This window comes from Eremothecium cymbalariae, chromosome 5 (genome assembly GCF_000235365.1).
Source record: "Eremothecium cymbalariae DBVPG#7215 chromosome 5, complete sequence".
In the NCBI taxonomy this organism is placed as follows: Eukaryota; Fungi; Ascomycota; class Saccharomycetes; order Saccharomycetales; family Saccharomycetaceae; genus Eremothecium; species Eremothecium cymbalariae.
In genome coordinates, this window is record NC_016453.1 from 426135 (window position 1) to 441149 (window position 15015).

Consider the following 15015-nt stretch of genomic DNA (forward strand, 5'->3'; position numbering starts at 1 on the left):
TGGTGAATCCAGATCTAGTTCGCCGCCACTTAAAAAGAAATTTTTTTGAGGAGTTCCTATAGTGATGTCAATGAATATATCTCTAATAAATACACTATACAGAGTATTATCGCTAAGATTTCTATCAATCATACCATCCAAAGTCTTCTTCCTGATGCAGGTGACTTCGGAGAAATATCCTTCTTCGAATGATGAACACAGTTCTGCAGATTACGATGTGAAACACCCTTTCGTAAGTCCAGGAAATCACCCTCCAGCACATTTCAAAAAACATATGTCCCCTCTGAGATTTAAATGTCGTCAATTCTTACTTCAGTACACTGTTAATCAATCCGAGACCATCCATGGATGGCAGCAGAAATATGCGACGCCCTTTAGAGATCTTTACTTTGCATATACGGCGTTACTTGGTTCACATATGTTCTACGTGGTGGCATTACCCATTCCCTCATGGTTAGGTTATAACAAAGTTACATTGGACTTGGTTTACATAATAGGCTACTCTATTTATTTAAGTGGTTACCTGAAAGACCTTCTATGCCTGCCTAGGCCACAATCGCCTCCATGCAATAGAATTGCATTGAGCAAGTACACAGCTAACGAATATGGCGCACCAAGCTCACACTGTGCAAATGCCACAGGAGTAACATTACTAATATTTCAGTATTTGTGGAATAGTCACGAAGAATTGGGTCTAGGACTATCTTTACTAATTGCACTTTTTAACTTGGCATACTACTGGACCTTGACTTTGGGTCGCATCTATTGCGGAATGCACGGTCTTTTAGACATCATTGCTGGCTCAGTTATTGGTGTTTTTTGTTTCGCAGTCAGATTTTACACCAGGGAATACCTAAATTATGATAGCCTGGTTCAATCCGCAGGCTGGTGGTACCCGGTTCTATCCACAGTCGTTGGTTTGGCGTTATTGTTAAAACATATAAACCCTGTGGATAGTTGTCCGTGCTTCGAAGATAGCGTCGCCTTTGTCGGCGTTATTGCTGGTATTGCATTCAGTGACTGGGCCTTTCCTCGAATCTATAACATAGCACACAATGATTACTTGTCATCCAACTTGTCTCTCAGAATAAGCATAGCTCGAACACTTGTTGGTATTTTACTTGTTCTACTATGGAAGTCTCTAATTGCTAAGAGGCTATTATATACCATACCAACCCTTCTAATGGCCCATGACGAGAAACCACAACCTGCTTCTGGTACCAGAATTACCGAAGAAGTTGAATTATATACTCCAGAGCCAAAATCCCAGATATTCTGCAGATTCTTCGTCTATTTTGGAATACCAGTCACTGTAGTAATCATGTGTCCGTGTGTGTTTAAGCTGTTGAACCTGTGAAAATCCCTCAAAAATCGCTTATTAAATACTCTCTCATCCCCTATACTAAAGCTAAGCTCCCTCATCCCTTGCCCATCTGCATTTTCTACATCTCTCACCACATCTCTGTCACCTGGCCCATATGCCTTTATATTTCCGTACTTACCTACTAATTTCTACATACAGGACACTATGTACACTTACTAAGCTGCAGCACCATCCAACCGTTGTTGCAGCAGGTGACTCTGACTCAGCATCGCCAATCATACCCTCTACAACCAGAAGAGAAAAGACTCTTTGATGTTCATCGTAAGCTGCCTTCGGATTGGACAATATTTTTGCATTTTCCAGGTGTGAAAAATTCATAATGAGAACAGGACATCCGAAGTATGATAAAATGGTGAAGTTGATTTTACATGATAAACTCCCTACCTGATAGTTTACCAACAAAAGGATTTAGCATTAGCAGTAATATTTGTCATTAAAGACAACTGTTCAACTTATAAACGTTCCGGAAATCGTTTTAAAGTGCGAACCGAACGATTTATTATCGGTTTTACTGAAGAAGGACATTCGGTTGTATTGCTACCATCATTGCACGCCTGTATATATTAGACTTTCCCCAGAGACGTCTTTCTCAATTTAGAAATATCGAAGGATAATTAGTTATGGAACAAGAAATCGATTACGAGTCCCTACCCGAATCAGCACCTTTAGGTTATCAGCTGACCGCTGGGGCATTTGCTGGGATAATGGAGCATTCGATTATGTTTCCGATTGATGCGATAAAAACTAGAATACAAGCTGCTAATAGTATTGTGGGTGGGGCCAAGAATGCTCCGCCGCCTAATATGTTGGCTTACATAGCCAAAATATCGACCACTGAGGGATCTTTGGCGCTTTGGAAGGGTGTGCAGTCCGTGATTTTGGGTGCGGGTCCTGCTCATGCAGTTTACTTTGCGACTTATGAGGTTTGTAAGTTTAATTTAATTAATGCTGAAGATATGCAAACTCATCAGCCGTTAAAAACAGCTCTCAGTGGTACTGCAGCGACAATTGCGGCGGATGCGTTGATGAATCCCTTTGATACAATTAAACAAAGATTACAATTACATTCTAATGATTCTATGGTGAAATGTGCATTACGTATTTATCAAAATGAAGGGTATGCTGCATTTTTTTATTCATACCCAACTACCATTGCCATGAATATACCTTTTGCAGCATTGAATTTTGTGATTTATGAATCTTCAATAAAATTTGTCAATCCCTCAAACAGTTACAGTCCCTGGATTCATTGTCTATGTGGTGGTATTTCAGGTGCTACATGTGCTGCTATTACTACTCCCTTGGATTGTGTAAAAACGGTCCTGCAAGTTCGTGGTTCTGATACTGTTCAAAGCCAGATTTTTAGACGAGCGGATACTTTTAAGAAGGCTGCATCTGCGATCTATCAGACATATGGATGGAAAGGATTCTGGAGGGGCTTGAAGCCAAGAGTAGTTAGTAACATGCCAGCTACTGCCATTTCGTGGACTACATATGAATTCGCGAAGCATTTCCTGTTTAAGTTCGAATAGGTGAAAGTATCTAGCACTATTATTAAGATTCTCCTATAACCAATAATTCATCATCTCTAGGTTGTTAAATTGTTATATATTGTTACTTTTAAGTAACTCCGTACAATCTTATAATATCGCATTGATCTCTCATAGCACGGCGTTCGGATTTGTATGACTGTATATACGTTTCTCAATTGTATAGTTACCTGAACTAACCAACTTTGAATTATAATTACTAAAATGAAAAATATCGATCTATTGTCGAAAAGTTGAGCTCATCTCACGCTAATTATGAGATATTGGGGCCTCAAGACTAGTGGATAACCAGTGAATCATACAAATGACAATTGCGTTCTCTAAGCATGTCTTGTCGTAACTGTCTGATACCCCGAGTATATCTATAGGATTGAGCGTCCCATACAACGGGATAGTTACTATCCACCGGTATATAACTATTGAGGCCTTCAGTTATATCTTCCCATTTCTCATCACCAATCGATCCGTATTTACGCGGGCTATTTGTAATCCAGTGACGTTCTGTACCCAAGTTCGTATAGCGTAAACCATCATTTATCCTCTTTAACCTCCCCTCGGGATTTGTATTTGTAGCGTCGAAGTTTCTATATGTGTAATCAGTGCCTACAAGAGTGGTCTTAAAATCCCAAAGCAAGTCCTTCCACCCTAACCAATCCCTTAAAGCATACTGGAACTTCATCCTTGCGCCCATTGGAAAAACTTCACCACTGTATTCTATCCAAGGAAAGGCCCATCTATGTGCCAAAGCAAATGCAACCATCTCTAAACACAATGATGCATTCTGATATATATATCCCATGTTCACATTATCATAATCCTTCATCACATCTAAATAGTGAAGGAGATCGATTAACATACCTTGCCAATAAGATGCAAAGATTATCAACTTCACACAAAGAAATTTGGGCCATGGGTTAAATTGGGACAAATGTTCATACAAACACTTCCAAAATAGGGCTAAATCATAAAGGGACCAGGATGCACTAATGTTATAAGCAACTACCAATACCTTAACTCCCAGTTTCCAATTCAAATATTGACAGATAGACATCCCTAAGCAATACACTGGTTTGAACCACACATACTGCAATATGCCTCTTTTTATAGACAAGAATGCTTTTGGATCACTTAGATCGACCATTGGTAAAACCCACCTACCTAGAACAGGGATTGGATGTTGTATCCTGTTTTGCACAGGAGCAATGTTGACCAATATATTTCGTTCACCGCCCAGTAACAACGTCAATAAACTGAAAAATGTGTATATCACAAAACTTTCATATATTTCTCTTATTGGGTCGAGCAAAATCATGGCTGCTTTGGGCTTTAGGATGGCAATAAGACAAGTCACACTGAATATAGGGACTAGAAGTTGTATACGCAGTACCAGCCTCTGCTGATGAGGGACTCGATAATTTATTAACTGAGACCACATGGTATGCGTGGATAACAGAAGGCTACAAAGGGAAGCAATCATACATGATTTAACAACCCAAGGAGATAAATATTCAAATTCCATCTAGCGCCCCTCCTGCGTCTTGAGACTCTTTATTCTTAGATGTATTGAGCAGCTTAAAGAGACTTTGGTTTTATCCCTTCGAAAGGGGAAACTTTTTACAATTTCTATACTCCTCAAGAAAATATACACCGTTATATAGGCACGACAGAAGTTGAACAAAATAGCAGCTTTGAAGAGTGCCCACAATTAACTATAAACTAGTCGTGAGTAGAGTTAATACTTCGATAAGAACAGCATTCCAGACTATAAAAATTTTGATGTATGCTGCTGTTGTTCTTGTGAATATTGTTGCGTTCCGAGATAAAAACCAAATTTGATTAATAAAAGTTAATAGCGGAAAGTGAAAGGGCAATATTGTTAAATGTATGATGTAATATGGAGATGTGAGGCAAATATGAAAACACTTTTCAGCCATCAGCTTTTCTTAACAGCTTCTTTTCTATTCTTCTCCTTAGCTTTTCTTGTTTTTCCCTTTTCCGTTGTTCCTTGAGTGCCCGTTTGTCTTCCTTGCAATCAAACGATGACCCCTTGGGGATCACTTTTACAGTCATCCTATTACGAATGCTTCCCTCTACTTTGATTCTCACCGGATTCGTATAGAGTATTTGCTTTAATTGTTCAATTATAATCAGTCTCTCTTCACGTTCTTCCTCAGACAGACGAGTAGTAGCAGCAGCCTTACTTGTATCTTGAGATTCCTCTTTCATAATTGGATCCATGTTCATGGATTCCTTATTATCTAAAATTATTGTTACCTTTAGCCCCTTTTTAACTTGGGACATGATTTCATTCGCCTTCTGTTTTGCTAAATCTCTGTCAGAGATTTGCCAGGAAACTTTAACGCACTTTGTATCGGAATTGCTACCGTCTTTGGGGGTCGAATGACCAATTCTCGATCGATTTACTCCTAGTTTTAGTAATTCGATCCCCTTATCTTTGGCTAACTTATCAGCGTATGCATTAGTCACTGTCTTTGCAGGGAGCATTTTTACTAGAGGTACTAAAGCACCTTGGTCATCTTCTTCAACCTTCAATATAATAAAACCTTCTTTGTCTAAATCAATGCCTTTGATTAATTCACGAATATTAACGAGACTAACCACATTACTTTGCGTATCAATCGCCTTAACGTTACCGTCTGGACGTATCTTTAGAATCTCAGACAATGTACTGTTTGCAGCTTCTTGAGCTCTCTTAGATCCTGTTGACCATTTAACTACCAAATTTTTTTTCCTATTTACACCGTTTAATGGGGGTCTATTTCTTGAATCTCTATTTCTATGCTTCTGTTGCCTATTGTTATTCTTTGGATCGTTGTCTAATGCACGTACATAATTGAATAACGCGCTATTCATAGTTGCAGACGGTATATCTTTCCATAGAGTCTGTACATTTGTGATATGACGTACATAATTAGCGGAACCTCTCAAAATCAATGATTGGCATGACCTCAGCGTGAACATTTTATCCTAGTTTGATCTTATACCGTTCGACTTCTGTACTATATGCATGTTGCATACATAATAAGAGCTTTAAGAATAAACGGAAATATGAAGACTTTTCATCAAGTCCGGGTAACAATATCATATATTAGTTACCACTGCTCTATATTGATTAAAATAAAAGTCATTAAATATTAATAATTAACTTCGGTCGTAATTAAAAACCTCTTACTGAGTTTTGTTTCATACTCTAGGGGTAGTTATTTCTTTCTAACTGATTTGATACAATATAAAATACATAAGATAAAAGCCTATCATGTGTTTATAGAATGACAGACCTGGGTGATTAAATGTCAGCACCCATGACCATCGCAAGTAAAGCCATTCTCACGAACAAACCGTATCTCATTTGTCTAAAGTATGCAGCACGATGATCATAATCCACTTCCTCGCGAATTTCGCTGACACGTGGTAACGGGTGCATTATAACCATGTGCTGCTTGGCATGAGCCAAAATCTTGTTGTCGACAATGTAAACATCTTTGAACCGTAAATAATCTATCTCATTATCAAACCTTTCTTGCTGGACTCTGGTACAATACAATACATCAGATTTGGAAATAAGTTCAGGACTGATCTCCTCAGTCTCAGTGCCCAAAAGGCCTGCATCACTTAGTTCCTTACGCAATGCACTTGGTAATCTCAGTTCTTTTGGAGAAATCAAGTTGATTCTAACATGGTAGTGCTTTAATAAACGGCATAAAGAGTGAACTGGTCTACCAAATTTCAAATCACCCATAAAGGTGACGGAGATACCGTTAACAGTACCTAGCTCCTCTCTAATTGTGAATAGATCTAAGAAAGCCTGGGTTGGGTGTTCACGAGAACCATTTCCACCATTAACAATGGGTACTGGAGAGTACTTGGCGGCAATATGAGCAGACATTTCATCTGGATGTCTCAAAACAATCGCATCGGAATAACAAGCTAGTGTTCTAATTGTATCTTGTAGAGTCTCTCCCTTTTTCACAGAAGAAGCAGTAGTATTAATGTTAACAGTTCTACCACCTAAACGCTCCATTGCAGCAATAAAGGAAGATGAAGTTCTAGTCGATGGTTCATAGAATATAGTTGTCAACACACGGCCCTTCATTAAGTCCAAAACACCTTCCCTTTCAACCGCAGACCTTAATTCTTGTGCGACAGCAAACAAAGCGTGGAAATCAGAACGCTTGAATTGGTTAACAGACAAAATATTCCTTCCCAAGAATGGATTGTTTCCACGAATCAACTGCAATAACGCACTGGAAGTGAATAAATCCTGTGGTGGTCTGGACGACATCAATCTCTGCCCTAGTGGTTGATCAACCAATGATTCTTCATAGTCGCCATCCATAGATGTAACAGAGTTATGCCTTTCGTTAGAGAACGAAAACCTTTTTCTGCTGACAGTTCCGATTGCGACAGGTTGAACATGTTGAGCCTCGTTGTTAATAGTAGCTTTTTGAGGGGCACTTGCTGAGGTGATGATAACTTCACCCTTAGCTTCGTTGACTATCAAGTCACCACTTAAAACCACCGTTTCTTTATTGATCAAAACACGCTCAACACCACCTTTCAAGTCACCTTTGGTGTAAGGGGACCACCTTTTTGTGTGCTTGAAAGTAAATTCAAGGTCCAGCTCAACTGTTGAATTTTGGTCAGGGATGTTAAAGATCCTTACAGGGTTGTCGTGCAATTTTTCGATAATGTCATCAATTGTTAATCTACCATTATTAACAGCAGATAGCAAAAGTGGAAGAGCCTCTTTAATACCTAACCCGGTCACCACCTTATTGCTAGTTATTGAAGCTAAAGCAGTTGGCAAGGACCCAATACTGAAGATATCAATACCATCCAAATTTCTCCAAAAGAATTCTTGATCTTCTTTCGTTGGCAAAAACAATGCTTCAGGATAGTCTTCTTGAGAGACAAATAGTGAGTGAATATTTACATCGCATGTCACCTTTTTTTCCTTTTCCTTCACAGTCATTATTAATGATAAGTCCTCTTTATTAGAAACGCCTGTGATATGAATTGGTCTATTTTGCAATGAAGCCAATAAAATGACAGAAGCTAGGTCTGAAGTCTTGGCCTCTGCAATTACTTGCTTCTCAATTGGCCAGTTTTTCAAGTGCTCAGCAACAATAGAAACTTTATTAGTGAGTTCTCTATTAGGTAAGAACAAAGCATTGGCTTGAGGTGCTGCTGTAGCTACATCTTCAAAATTAAGAGCAGTTGCAGCAATGCAAAATCCAAAATTGGTATATGCAGAGTTTTCACAAATAGAGCTTGCAGTTCTCAAGCTAACAGTATCGGTTATAAATGGTCCAGATGTGGACTTTGGGAGAATTTGTGAGTATGTAAACCCAGATTCAACAGATAAACGAGTAACTTCCTTCAACTCATCAGGGCCACTCACAACATTGGAGATATTTGGAACATAAGATGCTATGTTAATTAAGCCCGGAATAGTTACGGTTCTATGAGAAGTTTGAGCATCTCTTTCGGATACCTCTAAGGTCAGATTTCTGGCTAAAGCTTCAATTAATAACTTGGCACATTTGACATTTGTCATTAATGGAACAGAGTAATCAACTGCCATTCGACGAGTTCTGTAGCCATTGGACACATAAGAAGCAGGGCGACGGAATCTATTAGCAGACGGTAAATTAATATACAGATCAATCTTATTATTGGCCAAATGCTGGGTTAAAGAATATTCCGATTTTTCATCATCCCCTTCATTTAAAAATGCCAAATATTGGACTGGAATTCCATGCTCTACAATAAAGTCAGCAGTACCAGCTGTGGCAAATAATTTATAACCCATATTGTACAGCTTCTTAACAGAAGGTAACATTTCCTGCTTCTCTTTAAAAGACCCAATAGAGAGCAAAATATTTTTCTTTGGAAGTTTGAAACCTGTAGATATCAGCGATTTCAAGTAGGCTTCATATTTGGAATGACCAAAAGTAGCAACTTCACCTGTAGATGCCATTTCAACACCTAGAACAGGGTCAGCACCAGCTAAGCGTGGGAAAGAGAATTGTGGCACTTTGATGGCTACATAATCATCTGGCAATTTTTCTACTGGATATGGAGTGACTGGGAGTCCCATGATCACCTTTGTAGCCATTTCAATTAAATTGACACCAACAACCTTGGAAATAAATGGGAAAGACCTTGAGGCCCTAACATTGCACTCAATCACCTTGATTTCATTGTTTTTTGCAATAAACTGAATATTATATGGTCCAGTGATCTTTAGAGCCCTACCAATCTTAGCCGTGGCATCAATAATTCTCTTCACAGTTTCAGGGTCCAAATCTTGTGGGGGTACAATCAATGTGGCATCACCTGAATGCACGCCCGCATTCTCAACATGTTCGGAAACTACATGCATGAGCATATTACCATCCTTAGCAATAGCATCCATTTCAATCTCCTTAGCATTTTCAATGTACTTAGTGATGACAACAGGGTAGTCACGAGAAACTTCAACTGCATGGTTCAAGTATGATTCCAAATCATCCTTCGAATAAACAGTGTTCATTGCAGCACCAGATAATACGTAGGATGGGCGAACCAAGACTGGGTAGCCTACCTTGTCAGCAAATTCTTCAGCTTCTTCCATCGAAGTTAACTCTTTCCAAGCAGGTTGATCAACACCAATTTGATCCAACATACGAGAAAATTTATATCTGTTTTCTGCTGAATCGATCATTTCGGGTGAGGTACCCAGAATCTTTACATTCTCACGATGCAACGACATTGCAATATTGTTGGAGGTTTGACCACCCATAGAAACCACGACACCTGATGAGGTTTCCGCTTCATAGATATCCAATATTCTTTCCAAGTTAATATTCTCAAAATATAACCTGTCAACTTCATCATAATCTGTGGAAACGGTCTCTGGATTGTAATTGACCATGATAGTCTTGATATTATTCTTGCGCAATGTTCTAACAGCGGTAACTGCACACCAATCGAATTCAACAGAGGAGCCAATACGGTAGACACCAGAACCCAAAACCATGACACCGTGATCATTGAATGATACGTCATGTTCAGCAGCACTATATGTCAAATATAAGTAGTTTGTGTGTGCAGGGAATTCAGCAGCAACAGTGTCAATCTGCTTCACAAATGGAGTAATACCTCTTTCCTTCCTTAGTCTACGAATGGCAACTTCGTTAGAATTAATAAATTTAGCAATTTGTCTATCTTCAAACCCTAATTGTTTGGCCTGCTTCAATATGGATGATGGCAAATACTCCTTAGAACCAAAGGATTCGATCTTCTTACCAAAGTTAATTAATCCATAAAGTTTTTTTAGGAACCATTTATCAATATTAGTCAGTTCCCATACCTTCTCAACAGAGTAATTTAGATTGGCAAATGCATTAGCAATTGCAAAAATACGCATGTCTGATGGGTTTGACAACTCTTCATCGATATCCATATCTATAGAGACTTCGTTAAACCCTAAATTTGCATATTCTGTTGACCTAATAGCCTTCTGAATTGCTTCTTCAAAAGTTCTACCAACACTCATTACTTCACCAACAGATTTCATGGAAGATGACAATAAAGTAGAGACACGAGTAAATTTCTTTAAGTCCCATCTTGGCATTTTAACTACACAGTAGTCCAAGGAAGGCTCAAAGCATGCACATGTAGACTGAGTTACCGAGTTTTTAACTTCATTTAACGGAATGTTCAAACCCAATTTAGCGGCAGTATAAGCCAATGGGTAGCCAGTCGCTTTAGAAGCTAATGCTGAGGAACGAGAGAGACGAGCATTAACCTCGATAATACAATAATCCTTAGAAAATGGATTCAATGCATACTGAATATTACATTCACCAACAACACCTAAATGTCTAATAACGTTAAGCGCTGTTGTTCTCAACATGTTGTAATCTTCATCGGATAGTGTTTGTGATGGTGCAACGACTATTGAATCACCAGTATGTATACCCAGCGGATCAAAGTTTTCCATGTTACATACGGTAATACAGTTATCAAATGCATCACGAACGACTTCGTACTCAACTTCTTTCCAGCCCTTCATCGACCTTTCAACTAAAACCTGAGGTGATGAAGCAAATGCAACATTACATAGGTCAATCAACTCTTTCTCATTTGAAGCAAACCCAGATCCCAAACCACCCAATGCATAAGCCGCACGAATAATCACTGGGAATCCAATGTCTTTAACTGCATCCACAGCTTCTGAAACTGTGGAGACTGCCTTAGATTTTGCACATTTTTCGTTTATCTCATCCATGGCATTTGAAAATAATTCACGGTCTTCTGTGGTGATAATGGTATCTATCGGTGTACCTAAAACTTTCACACCCAAGGCTTCGAATTCATCTTTCATTTCAATACCGACAGATAATGCAGTTTGGCCACCAAAAGTGACATATATAGCATCAGGACGCTCATGCAAAATTACTTTTCTCACAAACTCTGCAGTAACAGGTAGAAAATAAACTTTATCTGCAAGACCTTTCGAAGTTTGAATTGTAGCAATGTTTGGATTGATCAAAATAGTGTATCTACCTTCTTCCTTTAATGCCTTTATAGCCTGAGAACCCGAGTAATCGAATTCACCGGCCTGACCAATCGACAAACCACCAGAACCTAAGATTAAGACTTTCTTGGGTTCCAGTCTTGGGAAAGCTTTTAAATGATCTTCTAGTCTACCACCGGGGAACTCAGCCGGTTTTAGTATACCAGTTTTCTTATGCGCTAATACAGATTTAATAAAGACATCAAAGAGGAACTCAGTGTCTCTTGGGCCAGGTGTAGACTCGGGATGGAATTGAACACTGAAATATGGTAATTCTGTGTGGTAAATACCCTCATTAGAATCATCGTTGGCATTTACGAACAATGGCTTCCATCCGTCAGTTAAAGTATCAACGTCCACAGCATATCCGTGATTCTGTGATGTGATATAACACCTACCTGAAATTGTGGAGGTGCATGGTATATTTTGACCTCTGTTACCGAACTTTAATTTTATGGTGGACGCACCAGATGCTCTTGCAAGTAATTGATGACCCAAACAAATACCAAATACTGGTGTTTTTTTAGATTCCAAAACATGTGACAGCTTTTCAGAAAGTTCAGTTAAAACAGAGGGATCACCAGGCCCATTTGATATAAACAAACCATCGTAGTCTTCTTGGGTAAAATCGTGATTCCATGGCACAACCATCAGCTCAACGCCTCTTTTCATAAAACAACGCACCTGATTAAACTTCATACCCACATCAATAGCCAGAATTCTTAATGGCCTACCATCTGGTCCCCTCACAGCAGCAGACTCACTTGGGCAATATAATTGCGGAGTGGTCAATGAAACCTGAGCTACCAGGTTTTCAACATTTGGATCAACCCATTCTGGAACATTGAAGCACGTCTTCCATTGGGAAGACATAGCCAATAAAGAATCCGTGTTTGGCTTTTGACAAGCTAAACGACCTAACATAGAACCAGAATCTCTCAAGCGTTTGGTCAAGGCTCTTGTATCAACTCCATAAACCGCTGGCACGCCTTCCTCACGTAACCAGTCACCCAGGGACGATTTCGCTAACCAATGTGAGAACTCCTCAGTGTAATGTGCCACAACGAGACCAGCAACATGGATCCTATTTGATTCAAAATAACGAGGCAAAGCCTCCACCAGCTCATCTCTAAGTTCACGGTCCGGCACACCATAATTCCCAACCAAAGGATACGTGATGACCAAGATTTGGCCCTCATAAGAAGGATCTGTAAGGGATTCGGGATACCCAACCATACCCGTTTGGAAAACCAATTCACCAGCAGCAGGAACATGAGCACCAAAAGAATAGCCCTGCAATACAGTGCCATCCTTCAGTTCCAAATTCATCAACTCAGAACTACCGAACTCAATTGGCGGCGCGATCGGGCCTGTACAAGCAACCGTAGACATTTTTTAGACTAAAATGTTAGACCAGTTAGTAAATATGGAAAAAAGACGTTGAAACCAAAAATGATAATACCAAAACTACAATTAAGCACATATTAAAACGAACCACGGACTTAATGGTGGTTTTACCATATTATATTAAACCCCCCACCAAAAAAAAAAATCCATATGTATTTTTCCAACGGAAAACCTGATGACTCCGCTAGGGTTCAAGAAACCCCGCTTAAAAGTAGAAGATAATCCGTCAATTCAGTCCTTAACCAAGTTAATACACTATACGACACATACCGTTATCCCAAAACTCTAATTAATATTTGAAAAAGCTCGAGATGGCCTTTTTACTAAAAAATTAACCTTCGGTTTTTTAAATAGTTCCAGAACAATTGCGAATCAAAGAAAAACCTTTTTTTGACTTTAATATATTGCTTGCTTGTCCAACTCACACACGTATAATATATATCTAAAACTATGCCGAAGTCTTAGTCGTGTCGTGCTGATGATGAATTCTGGTTTGGTTAGGTGACTGAATACTTTCTAGATAACCTTTTCCACTACTAACCAAGAAACAAGATAAAACAATAATGCATTTAATAAAAACTGGTGAACATAAAAACTAACAGAAAAAAACCACGATGAGGCTTGATGTAACTTTTGAAAATCTTGCCGAGAGACTCGATATTTATATAATCTCACACTTCACTATAAGAATTTTAATCAATATGGCTTTTCCTGTGTCATATGGCTAAATCATCATGATTTCCGGGACAAGTCAAGAAAAACTTTTCATGTCCCATGGACAATATCGGTCTGGACTGAAAAACTATTTCCATATTTAGTAGCCATCTAATTTCTACCACGAAGTCCGTGGGTTGTTTTTTCGAAGAACTTCCATGTCCGGCATGTCCCTAGAACAAAAATTAATTCCGATGGGAAATTCGCATGTTCTGCATGTCCACATTTATTGACATCAACGCTACGATAGAAGGGCATCGCATTTGCTTAGGTGACGGAAAGAAAAAGAAATGTCGCAGTTACCCGGTCCGCATGACACTTAGGGCTAATGGATAACGACGAAGGGTTATCGGCACAAATGCACTCTGTCGGTTCAGGACCGTTGGGCGACTGTTCAGTTGTCTGTGTTACCCGGCCTTCTCTGTTATTACCCGGCTTTTGGAATTGAACCGATTGTGTGCGTTACCCGGAACAAGGGGTGCCGAAAAGTAAACAAACCGGTGCGCCCCTTCAAGCAAAAACCCATCATCACGACATCTTCCTTTTCTCTTCTTATTACTTTGCTAATTGACTAATTAAATAAATAAACAAGGTTGTCTTAGTTTGGTTCCGAAGGAAGTATTGGAATAAGATAAACGAGGTTTTAAGTATAGGTATCAATTGAATCGAATCGGTGAGAGAAAATGACTATGAATAGGCAGTTCCATAGTACGGTTTTGGCCCAATTAGCTAAAGTGAGCCGTAAGGAGCTTCAGAAGAATGCACCAAAGAAACCTGCGACAGTTTATTCGTTGTTTATCAAGAACAACTTTGCACTTCTCAAGCAGCAAAATCCGGAGGCGGGTTTTGCGGAGGTATCCAAGTTGGCTAATGCTAGGTGGAAGGGCTTGACTGATCTGCAGAAGAAGCCATATTATGATGAGGCTGCTCGGTTGAAGAGGGAGTACGAGGCGGTGAAGTCAGACTTTCAAAAGACGTTGCCACCCAAGAGGCCAGCTTCAGGGTATATTTTATATTCGAATGAGGTGCGTCCGCTGGTTACCGCGCGGAATCCTGGGTTGAAGCCAACAGAACTGGTGAAGTTAATTTCTGAACAGTGGAAGTCTTTGCCATTGTTTGAGAAGGACAAATACAATGCAGTTTACCAGAAGAACATGGATCAATGGAAGGCTGTGAATGGTTTGAAATAGAGAGTTGCTATTATTATTATTATTATTATTATTAGTATTGTTATTGTTATTGAAAGGAAATAAATAATATATGAGTTCCCGAAATTCTTTTTTTATTATTGTTATCTTGGGTGATATGGGCTTGTGTCGAGCTTGCTTTGGTTCAATTCTAACTAAGCCGATGTGGAATTTTGTAAAAAGTGAGGT

At 39.2% G+C, this 15015-nt stretch overlaps 6 protein-coding genes across 6 annotated transcripts; 3 read left to right on the forward strand and 3 right to left on the reverse strand.

The window, feature by feature from the left end:
* Positions 1–64: 64 nt before the first annotated feature.
* On the forward strand, positions 65–1357 carry LCB3 (sphinganine kinase LCB3; the record flags this gene model as incomplete). The annotated part of the gene is made up of 1 exon (XM_003646740.1): positions 65–1357. The coding sequence occupies one exon, from the start codon at positions 65–67 to the stop codon at positions 1355–1357; it is 1293 nt and encodes a 430-aa protein (XP_003646788.1).
* A 647-nt stretch (positions 1358–2004) lies between these two features.
* Positions 2005–2916, forward strand: Ecym_5203 (uncharacterized protein; the record flags this gene model as incomplete). Its single annotated transcript, XM_003646741.1, has 1 exon — positions 2005–2916. One exon carries the CDS (start codon positions 2005–2007, stop codon positions 2914–2916), a length of 912 nt encoding a protein of 303 aa, XP_003646789.1.
* A 295-nt stretch (positions 2917–3211) lies between these two features.
* Positions 3212–4453, reverse strand: HFL1 (Hfl1p; the record flags this gene model as incomplete). Its single annotated transcript, XM_003646742.1, has 1 exon — positions 3212–4453. The coding sequence occupies one exon, from the start codon at positions 4451–4453 to the stop codon at positions 3212–3214; it is 1242 nt and encodes a 413-aa protein (XP_003646790.1).
* A 407-nt stretch (positions 4454–4860) lies between these two features.
* Positions 4861–5916, reverse strand: AIM23 (Aim23p; the record flags this gene model as incomplete). Its single annotated transcript, XM_003646743.1, has 1 exon — positions 4861–5916. The coding sequence occupies one exon, from the start codon at positions 5914–5916 to the stop codon at positions 4861–4863; it is 1056 nt and encodes a 351-aa protein (XP_003646791.1).
* Positions 5917–6241: 325 nt separating this feature from the next.
* URA2 (bifunctional carbamoylphosphate synthetase/aspartate transcarbamylase) lies at positions 6242–12910 on the reverse strand (the record flags this gene model as incomplete). The annotated part of the gene is made up of 1 exon (XM_003646744.1): positions 6242–12910. The coding sequence occupies one exon, from the start codon at positions 12908–12910 to the stop codon at positions 6242–6244; it is 6669 nt and encodes a 2222-aa protein (XP_003646792.1).
* A 1412-nt stretch (positions 12911–14322) lies between these two features.
* Positions 14323–14829, forward strand: ABF2 (DNA-binding protein ABF2; the record flags this gene model as incomplete). Its single annotated transcript, XM_003646745.1, has 1 exon — positions 14323–14829. One exon carries the CDS (start codon positions 14323–14325, stop codon positions 14827–14829), a length of 507 nt encoding a protein of 168 aa, XP_003646793.1.
* Between the last annotated feature and the right edge of the window lie 186 nt (positions 14830–15015).